Source organism: Suillus bovinus (genome assembly GCF_016758785.1).
Source record: "Suillus bovinus strain UH-Sbo-P2 chromosome Unknown EDB93scaffold_21, whole genome shotgun sequence".
Lineage (NCBI taxonomy): Eukaryota > Fungi > Basidiomycota > Agaricomycetes > Boletales > Suillaceae > Suillus > Suillus bovinus.
Genome location: NW_024542077.1, coordinates 112900 through 128680, shown reverse-complemented (window position 1 = coordinate 128680; position 15781 = coordinate 112900). Strand labels below are relative to the sequence as shown.

General features: G+C 49.0%; 4 protein-coding genes across 4 annotated transcripts; 2 read left to right on the top strand and 2 right to left on the bottom strand.

Annotated features, from left to right (window-relative positions):
- The first annotated feature begins 323 nt into the window (after positions 1–323).
- EDB93DRAFT_1140732 (uncharacterized protein) lies at positions 324–949 on the top strand. Its single transcript, XM_041449287.1, has 2 exons — positions 324–848; positions 906–949. The coding sequence occupies exons 1-2, from the start codon at positions 547–549 to the stop codon at positions 910–912; spliced, it is 309 nt and encodes a 102-aa protein (XP_041308554.1). The 5' UTR covers positions 324–546; the 3' UTR covers positions 913–949.
- A 139-nt stretch (positions 950–1088) lies between these two features.
- EDB93DRAFT_317724 (uncharacterized protein) lies at positions 1089–2137 on the bottom strand. The gene has a single exon (XM_041456066.1). It carries the CDS (start codon positions 1938–1940, stop codon positions 1326–1328), a length of 615 nt encoding a protein of 204 aa, XP_041308553.1. The 5' UTR covers positions 1941–2137; the 3' UTR covers positions 1089–1325.
- A 1-nt stretch (position 2138) lies between these two features.
- EDB93DRAFT_317723 (uncharacterized protein) lies at positions 2139–4628 on the bottom strand. Its single transcript, XM_041456065.1, has 9 exons — positions 4543–4628; positions 4375–4485; positions 3705–4325; positions 3643–3652; positions 3493–3590; positions 3203–3440; positions 2941–3152; positions 2818–2891; positions 2139–2765 (listed from the first exon to the last, which is right to left on the bottom strand). The coding sequence occupies exons 2-9, from the start codon at positions 4443–4445 to the stop codon at positions 2392–2394; spliced, it is 1698 nt and encodes a 565-aa protein (XP_041308552.1). The 5' UTR covers positions 4446–4485; positions 4543–4628; the 3' UTR covers positions 2139–2391.
- Positions 4629–7779: 3151 nt separating this feature from the next.
- EDB93DRAFT_1240125 (glycoside hydrolase family 13/glycosyltransferase family 5 protein) lies at positions 7780–15576 on the top strand (the record flags this gene model as incomplete). The annotated part of the gene is made up of 20 exons (XM_041451718.1): positions 7780–8185; positions 8235–8328; positions 8436–8538; positions 8594–9012; positions 9068–9464; positions 9514–9578; positions 9631–10486; positions 10557–10604; positions 10656–10923; positions 10972–11771; positions 11797–12608; positions 12664–12949; positions 13003–13695; positions 13746–14003; positions 14055–14375; positions 14427–14631; positions 14684–14756; positions 14810–14852; positions 14903–15091; positions 15145–15576. The coding sequence occupies 20 exons, from the start codon at positions 7780–7782 to the stop codon at positions 15574–15576; spliced, it is 6768 nt and encodes a 2255-aa protein (XP_041308551.1).
- Between the last annotated feature and the right edge of the window lie 205 nt (positions 15577–15781).

The following is a 15781-nucleotide window of genomic DNA, read 5'->3' as shown; positions in this document are numbered from 1 at the left end:
GTCTCGTTCTCGCCGGACGGCACTTGCATTGTCACTGGTTCGGAGGATCACACTGTTCGGCTATGGGATGCAGGTACGGGGAAGCCAGTCAGTGAGCCCTTGCGGGGGCACACTTCAGGAGTTACCTTGGTCTCGTTCTCGCCGGACGGCACTCGCATCGTCACTGGTTCTTACGATCACACTGTTCGGCTGTGGGATGCAGGTACGGGGGAGCCAGTCGGTGAGCCCTTGTGGGGGCACACTTCTTATGTTACCTCTGTCTTGTTCTCGCCGGACGGCACTCGCATCGTCACTGGTTCTTACGATCACACTGTTCGGCTGTGGGATGCAGGGACGGGGAAGCCAGTCGGTGAGCCCTTGCGGGGGCACACTGAAGAAGTTACCTCGGTCTCGTTCTCGCCGGATGGTACTCGCATCGTCACTGGTTCTTATGATCACACTGTTCGGCTGTGGGATGCAGTGATAAAGCAGCCATCCCAACAGTGCGCCATATCAGATCCTTCAGTCTTCTCAGATGAACATCGCACGACCGACCTCACCACTACCATGAAATCGCATACTTGGGACAATCACTCCATTTCCTTCTCATCTAACTCCATTCATGCGCTGCGCAACACATCTGAGTTAACAGAGGGAGCATCCCATGACGATCAAAGCCCGACCCCCTTTGTCCTGGATAATGACAGTGGATGGTTAGTAGGGCCTAACCATCGGCTGTTATTCTGGGTACCACCCGCTTCTCGACGTTCATTTTGGAGTTCTGGGACTATATTAGCGATCCCTAGAGGTTGTGACCTTGATCTGAGCTGCATGGCACACGGACAACACTGGCAGAAGTGCCGAGAAGAGTGAGTCTCTTCAAAGCCATTTCCGATCCTCACACTTACTAACGTCGACACTTTTAGATCTTAGTACCGACGATGATCGTGAAAATGGATTTATTATGGACTTTTCAGATACAATTAAAATATGACCGAGCGTACGGTAGATCATACTTCGTATTTTATTCTATATCGATCATCCAGTTTGAGTTCGGGGTTGTCCAAGCAAACGACTTATTGAAGAATCGACTGCGTGATTCTCACGATGCATGATATTCATGCTGGTTTGTGAGAGCACGTAACGATGGACCAGGCACGACGATTCCGTCAGAGAGGCTGTGGTGCGTGTGCTGTGGAGCGTATAAATCGGTGCTTCCGGATGGCGGACTGAGAAGCTGAACAGAAGGTCATTGTTGTTGCAGGCACCTGTGGTCCGTCCAAGTTTCCATTGTAATCAGGGCTAAAAATCTGAGAAAACAGGGTGAGACGAAATATGTATTGAAATCACTGTGTGCATTGTACAGTACAACACATAATCGTGATATCCACGACGAAGGCGGCGAGCACGAGAGGATGCGTGTGAGCTGTGAGGCGTGAAAAGACAGTTGGAGAGGGAGAAAGCACCATGCAAGAGCAAGCGAACAGGAGGATGAAATTGAGGCGATGCGAAGAGTAGCAGCTCAAATGAGAAGTTCCGGAAAGATATTTAATCGAGTGTGATATCAGGCAGGTGCACCAAGATGTCGCAACGGACGTCCTCGTGTAGGTTTTCGATAGTCGGTTTCTGGAGACCCAGTCTAAGAACTGCAGTCGAGTTGCATTGAACTCGCGATAGATGGATGAAAGCATTTGAATACTTGCATATGAGACTGGGAGAAGCAGATTGCTGCTCAGGAACCTGTCACTTGAGGTGGTGTTCATCATTATTACTGTTGCAAAAATATGAGAAGTTTGGCGTGGCGGTGTCAGGCGGGTTGATGTGCGAGCGATCGTAGTTGGAGGAGATAATATGGGGCCTTGATGTCGCCATCTGCGAAGTTTGACGCGTTGGACTTTGAGAGGAACTGGCAGTATTAAGAGGGTGCAGTGGCCACGTAGAACGGGAAGTTCACGACTCATCGATGACTCGTGCCACACATATTTGAAGTCCACATAGAAGATCCAGTGTTGTAAACATTTAAATTATTATACAAACCTTGGATGTCTCGTCAAGTGCAAGAAATAAAGACCTTTCGGCTTGAACGTAATGGCATCAGCTTGGTTGAGGAAACCAAATCACGAAATACCTATGCGTAATGATGTGGGGATCTGCCCAAGACCTGGACCAGACACGTGCCAAACCGTTGCTATTAAATGCTTCCACCTCAAATTCCTCAGTGGTGTCGCAGCGGTCATAACAAGGTATACAATGTGTTCTTTAACGAAGATACAAGTACATTAGTCAGACTGATCATTCACTTTTGACTTGGTACATTCCTCACTTAGTAGAATACATTATGACCCATGATAAATCATGATAATAAGCTATAACGATCACCAACCTCTCGCTTCCATCGTCCTCGTTCTATAATCACTTAGGGGGAGTCGCGATGTAAATACCAATACCTCCAGGTAAAAAGTTCAGACCAGTAGCGTTGGTATTCTGTGAGACGGAGAGTATGCGCTCTACCTGCGTGGTCGTGTTGGTGATCGAGCCCAATCCAACATCCTTCCACGGCACATAGACCTGCGCGTTCACCAAGTTGGCAACGATGAGCAAGTATGCAGTGCCGTTGTGCCAGAGGCCGGCATCCACGCCTAGATAATCATAGTGGGTAGATGTGGCGTTTGGGTCGACGATGAATGGCTGAACGATGTTCTTGATGACGACAGTGAGGTTAGTCGCTGTCCCTTCGATCGTCGATACATTGCCGGTTGTGGTAGGGTATTGGAAGGACTTGGAACCTGGAGACCTAAGTCAGCTTTATTCGTATGGGGATTTCGTCGCATCGCTTACCTAGAGCACCATGGTTGAAGGAAGTGAATCCTAAAGCGGCCCATTGCTGCCCAGTGGGAGTGGTGCTCCAATATCTGCAATGAGAGTCAAAATAGATCGCGTCGAAGGTTCGAGGCGACTTACGCGCCACTGCCGAATGCTTGGGGCGTGGTCCACACAGACTTGGTACGGTCAAAGCCCAAAATGTTGAGCCTGTTTTTGAAGGTCTGGACACGGGCCTTTACATCATACAATGTACCTTTGCAGTTGTCGCAACCGCAGTGTCCAAAGTCTGGGGTACACTCTGTGTGCCACACAGGAGAAAATGTGGCGTTAATACCAATAGGATAAGCATCCTACACCAGAGATGAGAATACGAACGACGAAAACGTTATGAACGACTCACGTGAAGAACGATATCGGCTCCATTGACGTAGGGCGAGAAGTTATAGTCCTGGCAATTCAGAACAATAGAGATGGGGTGGTATCCGTCCAGCTGATAGATCAAGTCATATGTCGACTGTGCCGCATCTTGGGGGTCGGAGTTGCCATCGGGCTCGTGGGCAGTTTCCCAGTTCAATAGGTTGGGAATCGAGGCGTAAGTCTTCACTTGTTGAGCGACAGCGGTCAAGTTTTGGTAGTTCCTGAATGGAAGATATCAGTTACCATGCAACGAGGTGATGGAGTTTGACATACGATCGCATATCATAAACAATGTACATGCCGGCACTGATGGTCTTGTTGATGACTTCTTCGAAAATAGTAAGGTTGTTATAAGGAGGAATTGGGTGCAGCTATGGCAATAGACGTTTAGTACAAGATATATCAGACGCTCGCAAGACATACAGTATTGAACCTGGAAAAGATTTCAGTAAATTCGCACAAGGTGATAGAAATGTAAAACGAACCCGTCAGCTTTAAGTTGATCGATCATAGTCAAATTGTTGACTAGATACTCGTCGAAATTTATGTAGAAACCTTGAGGCAAGAAGGGCGCAAATGCTCCACCCTTGCCATCTGCGGGCCTCACCCAGAGTGCGCCAGTGCGCAAGTCAGTCTTAGTGACAGATGCATTCGTGTCAGGGAGATACAAAAGGGATGTACTAGTCTTGAATTTCTGGCAGTTCGAAGACGAAGGGGCAGTGTATGTAGCGGAGCAGCGGACATTGTATGCAGTCTTCTGAGCCTGGAGTTTGCTGATATCTACGGGTATTTGGAAGTTGGTGGCATTCAGAGGGACGTTTGCGGTGGTCTCTACGGAGCCCACGTTGATTGTGACAGTGATGCTTCCTAAGCCAGTGGAGTTGCTGGAGGTAGAAGGAAGTGATATGGGCTCAGCACCAGCGATCCAGTCGTAAACAATTGGTGTATCCACTACGAATGCTGCGCTCTTCGCATCCTCTTGGAGGTATGGGCGGAAGACAGGGGCACAACGGAACGACAGAAGTGGATCGACACTCTGCGTAGGCAATACAAACTGTCCTCCAGGGGGCACCACAGACTGATTTGCCATATAATTCTTTCCGCACCTTGAAAGATTTAAGAGTCGATCATGTACAGGATCAAAATTGTACGTACCATGTCTGAGCGAGCGAACTTCGAAGCAGACCAGCAGCAACCAAAGCCGTCAAGCGTTTGTTGTATTTCATTTTATCCTCGAGCGTGGGGTGGAGGAGAAAGAGGAACTGTCTAGATATCTGAGTACTTGGTATTAGAGCCCACTGCCACTTATATAGGTACACGTACGGCTATCCACTCAATTTCACTATACCCGACAAAGGTGATCACTGATCAGGCGGTTTGTCCTGTGACAGCGCCGAACTATGCGTTGATGCGGAATATAGCTTGTCGCGAGTCAGGTTGACCAGAAGAGGCTAGAGGCCTGCATGGCTGTGGCTCATTTGTAACCTGCAATGTCGATTTTTGCCAAGCCTGTGATTTGGTTGTGATTAACGCTCACTAAACAAGGATGCAACAGTCACTAGAGTAGGCTTTAGTGCGTCCGCGGCAGATACAAGTCACTTTATTAGGCAAGGCCGTATCGAGCGTTTTGCATTGAAGTTCCTCTCTACAAAAGTTCCGTGAAGCCCGCAGGGACTCGTCTGTAGCACTGCATGTGTAGGCACTGTGTAACGCAACCCAACCTGAGCGCAACCGCTTGTTCATTCCGATATTCGCGCTACTCCCCACTAGTCCGAGTCCTCTACTCGGAGAGATCGAAGGAGCGTTTTTGTTCCTCGGTCTCCTGACTGCTGGTCAGCCTTGGGTCAGCCGCATATCAACATTTCCAGATCTCATCTCAAAGGTAGTAGTGATCTACGAACAGTTTTAGCTAGGTCACCGCCTCCGTTTATTTTTCGAGCGAAACCCCGCAACTCCTCGTGATCGGTATGTCTAAATTCGACTACTCTGTTCACAAGGGACTGACACAATGCTAGTTCTGCCCGCTCGCTTGGTGACCACACAGCACTCGGTGTCCCAGAGATGCTCCACTGCCGACCAGCCGCACCCCTGGCATTCTAAACCAAACCAACCACACCTTTCCTATGCTCTATAGCGATACATTGGTATCCCTCACGTCCTAATACGCCCTAACTCCTGTATAAAAATGTTCAAGGTGTGCTCTTAGCTCCGAGTCTACACAAGATTTAAGGCGTTGGCAACAATTAATTGAGCCATACAAGCGATATCCTACTACTTGCTGTAGTATGATGGGCTTGCAAGAGCTTTTTGATGACGGGCCCTGTAGGCCGTGAGAGGCAAAGCGTGTGCTGCGCCTTTATTGACGTTTCTGCCCAGGTAACCAACACGGCGAGTCACGTAAATTCGAATCTGGGATATTGCGGTGCTGTGACTGCTGTCCATGAATGAGCAAGGGCCATAGCATACCAGTACCAGACTTGGTAGATAGTTGACCATGCATATTCACAAAGCTGCGACACGACACGAATAAATCAAAAGCAAGGAAAGAGGCAATGAGGCTCACAGGTAGTTAGAGTGCTTTGTTGGCGCCACTCTGAAGTGAGCCCGTGATCTATGTAAGGTACCTCAGGCCCAGGTTCGGGTCTAAACGACGGTGCATCATCACCGGTGGCAAGCGTGGGAGGGAACGAACCATTAACTTGGGGATCCTGTGTCCATACGATCGAGAACTCTCTCGGGCCTCAGCGCTCAGCCGCTGGACCGTCACTCATCGTTTGAGGAAAAAATGAGTAAGATTGATACATTTGAAATTCTCAATCATGTGACGTGATGCTACGCGAGTTGGGATAGGTCCGCAAGAGGGTTTCCGTGTATTATAGAGGCGCCAGAGATATAGCGACTGATATAGGAGGGTGGTACAAGGGCAGTGGACGTGACCGCTCAGCTGAACGCATGGTGCCGAGGTATTCCGGCAGGCTCCATTCAACCCGGCACCTCAGGCTGGACGTTCCGTCTGGCGTGTGGGAATATTATGTCAGCTTTGCCGCATCTGCATTTTCTGTCGACAAATCTATCTCGCTCCTTCTTACCTTTTGTTCACCAGCACATCTTTGGTCAAGACACCTTCGCACGTCCCCCGTGTGGTGGACGGGACGAGGACATTCCACTGTTAGATATTTATGATCACCCTGAATATTCTCAGTGTCATTTTGTGATATTTGCTACTCCTCAGTTCCGTGCTTCAAGTTGGTTCCTGAAATGTCTCATGTCCCATCGTCGCTCCTGCGTAGACTCCCATTCACGCTCGTTCGACGGTGCTACCATTGTAGTGAACCTACGTCTCTGGTATTGAGAGCGCTGGCTATTGCCACCTGTCGACTCTCCCATGGTTCATGCCAAGATGTTCATTTTTCGTGTTCGTTTGAACAGCACCCCTCTTTCACGTGAACAGACAATCAACCCATCTGGACACTGTATTAGCCTCTTCTTTATCTCATTCTATTTTACGTGTTCCAGGTCTTTTTGTTACCAGCCGCACCAAAACCAACTTTGTCGCGGCTATTCCTTGAACTACGTGCGTCATTCTTGGCGAAGCTTGTTCCTGCACCTCACAATGTATCCTGGCAGATTCGGACGATGGGGGAAATGTGCCACTAGTGTTTGGCGGTGGGAAATCAGATTTGCGAAGGCAAAGCGTTCGGATATGCGTGACACTGCGAGGCAGGGGAATTTCATTTGAAAATAGTGCGATACTGATGCGCGTATGGTGTTCAATATCAGAATTAAAGAATGAAAATTAATGAAGGTCAGATCTCCGAACTGAATTGATGTCATTGCATTGACCACACGTAATCGTCAACGGAAATTGCGTACAAGGCGCGTATTATTACATAATAGATGGCGGGAGGTGGGTCTGCTTTCCCATAAATCTAAGAGAATCCCCTTATAGGCTAATTGTAGTTGAGATGGGCCACACAAACTTTTGAACTTAATAACATAGACCTCACTTTCATGCGTCAGAACTCAATCGCCACGTTCCCAACAACACCGAAATGAACTCTTCATGTGGACCAAAAAAAATCTGCGAGCTACAATGTCCCGACTCCCGAGTCAGGGCCTGTCGTTACTGATAGCAGAGCCGAAAAACGGGAGATAAGCACATTCTCGACAGTCGGACGCGTGGTCGCAGCTTTCAATACCTTATAACTTGTGCATTGGCGCAGATACGGACCTGAAGCAGATTTCTGGCTACCTGGTCATGATGCCGGAGACTGTTCTGCACCACAACAATCCAGCTTCAGTACTAGTCTGAAGCATGGCGGCCCACTCGGTTCGCTTATATCATCGCGTCGACTTTACCCGGATACCCCTATGACATTACTCGTCCAGGGTTGTATTGTTTTCTTGATTCGCCTTAGTGTTTCCCGCCATTTTTCGGTAGGTTTCCGATATAAAATATGTTTTTTCCTCTACTTTTATACGATTGCTGTCTCTTCCCGGGACCCAACTGGCCTAGGACACTTCCATCCATCACCATTCCCTTCCTCCAACTAGCCCAAGATGCGGTTTCTAACCGCCCTTGCTTCGTCACTCTTTTTTTCTTCATTTACATTCGCTTCCCCTTATCGTCCAGACCTCACATCCTACAATCTCAATGTGAACCAATCCGCCCAGTCCGCTACAGATTATTCAACCACGAGATCAAACACCACCTACACCCCCTCTCCACAGAACTGGCGCTCAATACCAATGTACACCGTCCTTATGGACAAGTTTGCTGATGGTGACCCTTCAAATAATCAGTTCTTTAACTCACCACACGAATGGGATTGGAGAGAAACTCAACTTCGTTTCGGCGGTGACCTCAAAGGTCTAATCTCAAAACTGGACTATATCCAAGGAATGGGCGTTAAGGCCATATATCTCTCAGGTACTATATTCTTGAACATGATATGGCAAGCCGATAGTATGTCCCAATCTCGATCTCATTTTCAACACATACTCATTTCCTTTAGGTTATTCTCCTCTCGACTTCTCTGTATTGGATCCTCATTGGGGTACTATTGATGATTGGGTAAACTTCATTGACATCTTACACGCACGCGGCATGTATATCATGTTGGACTTTCACAGTCGGAACCATGTCCAACCTTCTCGGCTTTGAAGGGTTTGTTCACCCTATCTAGCAACTACGATTGCTCACTCATACCCACCAGTTATGTCAATTCCAGCGCCCCATTCAGTCTCGCTGAATATCCTACGGTCTACAAAAACCCGAGGTACATCCCCTGGGGATTTGAACAGTATGTTGATTTTTCCGTAAGTAGTCATTTTCGTTCGTTTCATCCCTCAACTAACTTTTTTTTTTTTCAAGCTCATCAATGAGCGTAACACTTCTTGTGAACTTCCCGTCTTTTGGCAAGATGATGGAATAATCCAGCCTGTAACGGGAAATGATGGTTGTTACGAGTCCGACTTTGATCAATATGGTGACATGGACGCCTTCGGTATGCACCCCGCCTGGCAGCGTCAGCTTTCCAAATTTGCATCTGTACAGGACCGTCTTCGCGAATGGAAGCCTTCTGTTTTGAACAAACTGACTACTTTTTCCTGTATGACCATTACAGCCCTTGATATCGATGCCATTCGTGTCGACAAATCCACACAGCTCACTGTCGACGGCCTGACCGCTTGGGCATCTGCAACTCGTGCTTGCGCCAGTAATCTTGGAAAGAAGAACTTTTATATCACCGGTGAAGTCACTGGCGGTGACACCTTTGGGTCTCTATACTTGTCAGTAGCTATTTCACTTACCACCAACACTGATTGATCGCCTTCACCTTCACAGGGGACGTGGCCGTACCCCGGCTATGCCGCACCCCGGATTCCTTCAGGCAACCAACTTGACAGGATCCGAAAGCCAGTATTTCTTGCGCCCACAGTCATCGAATGGCCTCGACGGCTACGCGTTCCATTACTCAATATACCGTTCCCTCATCCGTTTCCTCGGAGTGGCCAACTCATTGGTCGTCACGTCCGACCTCGACGCCAACTTTATCACCGCTTGGAATCAGATGTTCGTGAATGACGACTTCTTGAATCCAAACACCGGCCTCGCCGATCCGAAGCATCTATTCGGAACAAGTAATTTCGATGTTTTCCGCTGGCCCGGTTTGGTGAATGGCACATCGAGGTCCGCATTGGGATCTTATATCACGTACCTGGTTATGCCAGGGGTTCCATTGGTAGGTGCTATACTGGAATGTTTGTTGCTGCAGTACATACCTTTTACAGATCTACTATGGCGAGGAGCAGAATTTCTATCTGTACGACTCCACGGCTTCAAACTATCTTTTCGGGTGGGTTACCAACACCTTCAAGTGGTTACTTTTCTTACCCTGCTGCTTTCAGCCGTCAAGCTATGATGAGCAACAAGGCTTGGCAACGCCATGGGTGCTACAGAGTCGGATCTGCCCAATACCCTAACATGGCGCTTGAACCTGCCTTAACGGGATGTGACGACGATTGGAACTCGCTCGATCATTTCGATCCCACAACGGACATGCGTCGCCTCCTGAAACATTTCTTGTACCTCCGAACCACCTACAACGCCCTCCAAGACGGCTTCGACCTCATACAGCATGGAAACTGGACCTACTTCGTCGACCTCCCGGGTTCGAACCATACCGCGACCGAGATGGGCCTCTGGTCTGTATCACGTGCGGGTATCCCGAACGTACAAAACCTGACCGGGGAGCACACCGATCAGGTCTGGCTATTGTACTCCAATCAGAACAGCTCACAGACGCATTCGTATGATTGCAGCGGTCCGCTGTGGCTGTCATCACCATATGTGGGTGGGACGACGGTGAGGAACTTGCTTTCTCCGTACGAGAACTATACGCTTGTGGACTCGGGGGTGTCATACTATAATAACGGAATGGGACCGTGGTATGGGTGTCTCCAGACTGTGGACATGGACATGTTTGGCTTCAAGGCTTTGGTGCCTGTCAGCGAGTGGGTCCCTGCCCCCCCTATGCTCACCAAGTTTCTGCCTGGACATGACGCGCGCCTTGAAGTCATGCAGGGGATGCCAAACGCTACGATCGTGAACATCGCGCTAGAATTCAATGTGGCAATGTCATGTGATAGCGTCACACACAGTTTATCGTTCAGCATGTCGTCTTCTGGCACCGGTGGGCAGCCTATGCTCGACCTGACTTCGGTGGTGTGCAATGCTGTCATGAATCCCACCATGTCGCCCATTGTGGGAGCTCCGCTTTCGCAGTGGTCGTGGTCTGGTACACTAATCCAATGTTCCGGATGGGATTTTGGAGATCATTGTTAATAATCCATCATCGTTCGATGGAACGCTGTCTACTGGGGTATGCCTGTTTTTTCTGCTCTCTATTTCGTGTTTTGATCATGGTTTGTAGAATACAGATCATCTGCTGCTGCGCAAGGGCGAAGCGAACAATGTCATGGTGTTCCCCGAGTCCGATTACGATAACGCAGATTTCAACTACGTTGATGGCCAGTATACATTCACGCACCGTGCCTATGGGGCGGACATGTTCAGGTACTCAGGCGACTTCACACTAAGTTGGTCTAATTGGACGAGCTGGGAGAATGTTACGACCATACCCGCTGACGTCCTTATCAATTCTGATACTTTCTGGACAGGACAACATCTCGTAGTACAATGTGAGTGCCTTATAGTGCTGGTTTTTTCCAGTGTTGACGTTGCGGTAGATTGGAGTGGTGTCGCGACTACCGCCAGCGTTGTCGTGCATGCAGATCTGAACCACAAGCAGCAACGTCGCATTCCGCAGTTCCTCGCTCGAGGTCCTTTCAATAACTGGGGTTATGACCAGGGTATCTCCAATGCGATGAACCTAGTCAGCGATGGCACTTGGGAGCTCGAAATCATGACTGCGTGGCCAACGTACTTGCAACTCAACGTGTTTGGGTACGATGACTACTTCTACGGCGACGTCGATGGGGACGGCATTTTGGATCGGCTACCACCAAACACCATTGCGCTCAACTACCTGAACTTGTCGGCACCCCCTTATCCTGCGCTCGCATGGGCACTGATTGTTGATGATGCCACGTTGGCTTGGACTCTTGAACCTCGTGGCCAGGCTTCTGTCAGTGCTATCATGTACACGTTTCTCTGCTCTCTCCCCCCCATTACCGGAGTTCTCGCAGTCGTCATTTTCATATACTCTTTCTACGGCATCCGCCACAACCTGTACGGTGTGAAGACGAATTGGGGCGCAAGCAAGTGCTTCTCCAACATTGGATCTCTCGGCAGCAAGCCGACCGCGGACTTCAAGGAGTGCGTGACGCCCATCATGGAGAAAATCTTTGGGCACAAGCCGAATGCGGAGATCATAGGATGGCCAGAGGACAAGAACAAGCGACGCAAAGTTCTCATCGCGACGCTGGAGTATGAGATCATTGACTGGAAGATCAAAGTCAAGATCGGAGGTCTTGGTGTGATGTCGTCGCTCATGGGAAAAGCTATGACGGACGTTGACTTGATCTGGGTCATTCCAAAAGTCAAAGACCTAGGAATATCCTGCTGGTGAACCTGCGGAACCTATCGAGGTTACCATCCTCAATGAACCTTACCTCGTCGATGTGGAGACGCACGTGTTAGACAATATCACATATGTTATCCTCGACAGCCCCGTTTTCCGTGCACAGACAAAATCGGACCCGTACCCAGCCCGCATGGATGATCTTAGTTCCGCCATCTTCTACTCTACATGGAACCAGGCCATCGCAACTACCATCCGCCGATTCCCCGTCGTCGACATATACCACATCAACGACTACCACGGCGCGCTTGCTCCAATTTACCTCCTGCCCAAAGTAGTACCCGTCTGTCTCTCGTTACACAATGCTGAGTTCCAGGGTCTATGGCCGCTTCGAACAAAAGAAGAGATGAAAGAAGTCTGCTCCGTGTTCAACATCAGCAAAGAGCACTGTACGAAATACGTTCAGTTTGGAAACACGTTCAACTTGCTTCACGCTGCCGCATCGTTCATCAGCGTTCATCAAAAGAGCATCGGTGTTGCCGGAGTGTCGGACAAGTATGGGAAGCGCAGTTGGGTGCGGTATCCTGCTCTGTGGACTCTCAAGCATGTTGATTCGCTGCCTAATCCTGACCCTACGGATATTGCGGCTTTGGATGAGAACCCGGTGGCTATCCGTGAAGTGCAGATCGATCGGGCTGCTGAGGCGCAGCGTCCGGAGATGAAGAGGCAGGCTCAGGAATGGGCGAATATCAAGCAGGATCCCAACTCTGATCTATTTGTGTTCGTTGGTCGGTGGTCGAAGCAGAAAGGTGTTGACCTGATTGCGGATGTCATGCCATCGCTGTGAGTGAGTTTTTAGATTGTATGGGACTCGATTTTGATGAGACCTTTCTCGCAGCCTTGAGAAACGCCCTTCGATACAGTTGATTTGTGTCGGACCTGTTATTGATCTGTATGGTCGGTTCGCTGCGGAGAAGCTCACTCGCTTGATGGAGATGTACCCTGATCGTGTTTACGCGAAACTGGAGTTTACTGTGTTGCCGCCTTATCTGTTTGGTGGTGCTGATTTTGCTCTGATTCCTTCCCGTGATGAACCGTTTGGATTGGTCGCTGTCGAATTTGGGAGGAAAGGTGCCCTTGGTGTTGGTAGTCGACTCGGTGGTCTTGGGTTGATGCCTGGATGGGTGAGTTCTCAAGTTCATCTTCTTTTGGCACGTTCTGATAGAATTCCTGGTAGTGGTTCCCTGTGGAATCTACCTCGACGGATCATATGTTATCTCAGCTTTCGAAGACGATCAAGTTGGCGTTAAAATCCACAGAAGAAGAAAGGGCCATGCTTCGTGCTCGGTCAGCTATTCAGCGTTTCCCAGTCATCGAATGGCGTCAGCGGATGGAAGACATACACCGACGGAGTATAAACGCGAGCCGAAATCTGGCTGATTCAAACGCTTGGCGGGAGGCGGACTGCGGGACTGAGCCCTCTCAGCATGCGGCTTTTGAGGTAGAAGATTGGAACCCTGTCAATCAAGGACTGCCCGTTTCACCTGGCTGGGATGTACAGACCCCCATGTCATCCCCGAGATTCATGCTTAGCTCTCTCAGTGAAAGCGAAGTTTCTACGCCCCACGAAGAGAGCTTTTTGTTAACGTCATCCCCGAGATTCATGCTTGGTTCTCCCAGTGCAAGCGAAGTTTCTACGCCCCACGAGGAAAGCTTTTTGTTAACACCGCCTGGTTTCACGAATAGTAGTCGGTCCAGTTCCAGTGACGTTTTGGAGAAAGGGGACGGGACGATTGCACAAGATCGTCGACATGCGCCAGATCCTTTCTTGAGTCCGACGTCCCCTTCAAAACCGTTTGGATCACATTCTCTGGCGATCTCCGTCGTGAAAGAAAAGACCAACTCGCCGCTGAACAAGGCTATTATGACGGTGCGTATCTCGAGAATTTCGATGACTGGTATTATCTCATTCACTTCTAGTTCACGGATTCTGATGGCAGCGTTACCTCAGAGTTTGTGCAAAAGCTACAAACGCTGAACTCAAATAACTCCAAGGGTGAACTCTCTATTGAGAAGTACCTCGTCAAATCTGAGAATGCTTTCTTCGAACGTGCGAGACGAGACAAGCTGTCCGATGCAGCCAGTCACATTTCCTCGCACCGAGAGCGTATCCGGATCATGCTGGCTCGAAAAATCGGAAGCTGGCCGTTGTATACTATCATCATTGCTCTCGGTCAGGTAAGACCTTTAATTCTTGATCTCATCCACGAGCTCACGTTTTTTCTCAAGATGCTTGCTGCAAATAGCTACCAGATGACTTTGCTCACTGGTCAAAACTACCAGGAAAACGTTCAACTATATGTTCTCAGCACTGTATTCTTGATTTCATCTTTTGTTTGGTATACGTTGTTCCGCTTGAAGCCTTCTGTCTACGTTCTTTCTGCTCCCTGGCTCTTTTATGGCCTAGCATTCTTTTTGATTGCCATTCCCTCATTATCATCAAAACTTCAAGGGACTCATACCATCTTATCGGACATTGCCACTTGGTCATATACTGTCGCTTCTGCTGCTTCGTTCCTATTTTTTGGCTTGAACTTCGGAGAGGAAGCGGTACGTCACTTTGTGAGGACCTTTTGTATGCAGCTGATGTTTGTTCTTTAGGCTGCCGCCACTGAAGTCTGGATACTGCGCGCTTGCATTGTACAAGGTTCTCAACAGATCTGGGTGGCTGCCCTGTGGTACTGGGGTAGCACACTGAATACCGCGACGCCTGGGTCCGTTACGCCTTGGTGGATTGTGTTTATCTTGTGGCCGCTCTCAATAATGTCGTTTGCGTTTGCATACTTGATGTTGTACGGACTACCAGGTAAGTCCCATCTGACTTCTCAGGCAGGATAATAATGCCAACTACAAAACAGAGTACTACCGACAAACTCCTTCGAAAGTTCCAAACCTCCTTAAGACTCTCTTGCGAAGGAAGCTAGTTCTTTGGTTAGACTTTTCTTGCTCGCGGCTGAGTTGACGACGCTGATACTCCACACAAGGTTCCTCGCGTCTGAAATTTTGCGTGATTATTGGCTCAGCGGTGTATGTTAGGCTCGGTGCTTTGATTTTCTTATGTTCTAACCTTATCGCAGCCTTACGGTCGCAACTGGAGTTTCCTCTGGAATGTTCCGATCCCCAAGTCGGCGATCATGCTTCTCGTCATCTTCTTTTTCGTTGGTGTCTGGGCTCTCATGCTCTATGTTCTCACGTCCTTGAGTAAGACGCATACTTGGTTGTTGCCCGTGTTCGCTGTCGGCCTTGGCGCTCCAAGATGGTGTCAGGTATGGTCTTGTCAATGTCGCATCAATCTTCAGCCATCTAACATATGTCGCAGACATTGTGGGGCACCTCGTCTCTTGCGCTCTATATCCCGTGGGCTGGCTCAGGGGGACCATACCTAGGTCTTTCTCTGTGGCTTTGGCTTGGTGTTTTGGATGCTGTACAGGGCGTCGGCCTGGGAATGATTCTGCTCCAGACATTGTCAAGATTACACGTCTGTTCCACGCTCGCTCTCGCTCAGGTTATTGGGTCTATTTGTGTTATGGCCGCCCGCGCAAGTGCACCAAACCGCATCGGTCCAGGGAGCGTATTCCCTAATGTCGGAACATGGGACTTCTCACATGGTCTCAGGGGCAGCCCAATGGCCTCCGCTCCATTCTGGCTAGCGCTGATCTGCCAGATTGTCATTGTACTAGGTTACTTCTGGTTCTACCGCAAAGAACAACTAGGTAAGTCGTCGTGCAAGTTGACTGTGGAGATGCTCTAATCACCGTTGTTTCAGCTCGACCATAATTTATGCTGTTAATATTCACTATCATTAATCATGCACATACTAGAATCATCACGCACATCATAGAGTCATCACCTCATTCAAGGATTTAGTTATTTTCATGAATACTTTCATTCACTCATTTTTTTCGCTATTAGATTATAGTGCCATCAACTCACACATTGCTCCAGTGCCTGTATAA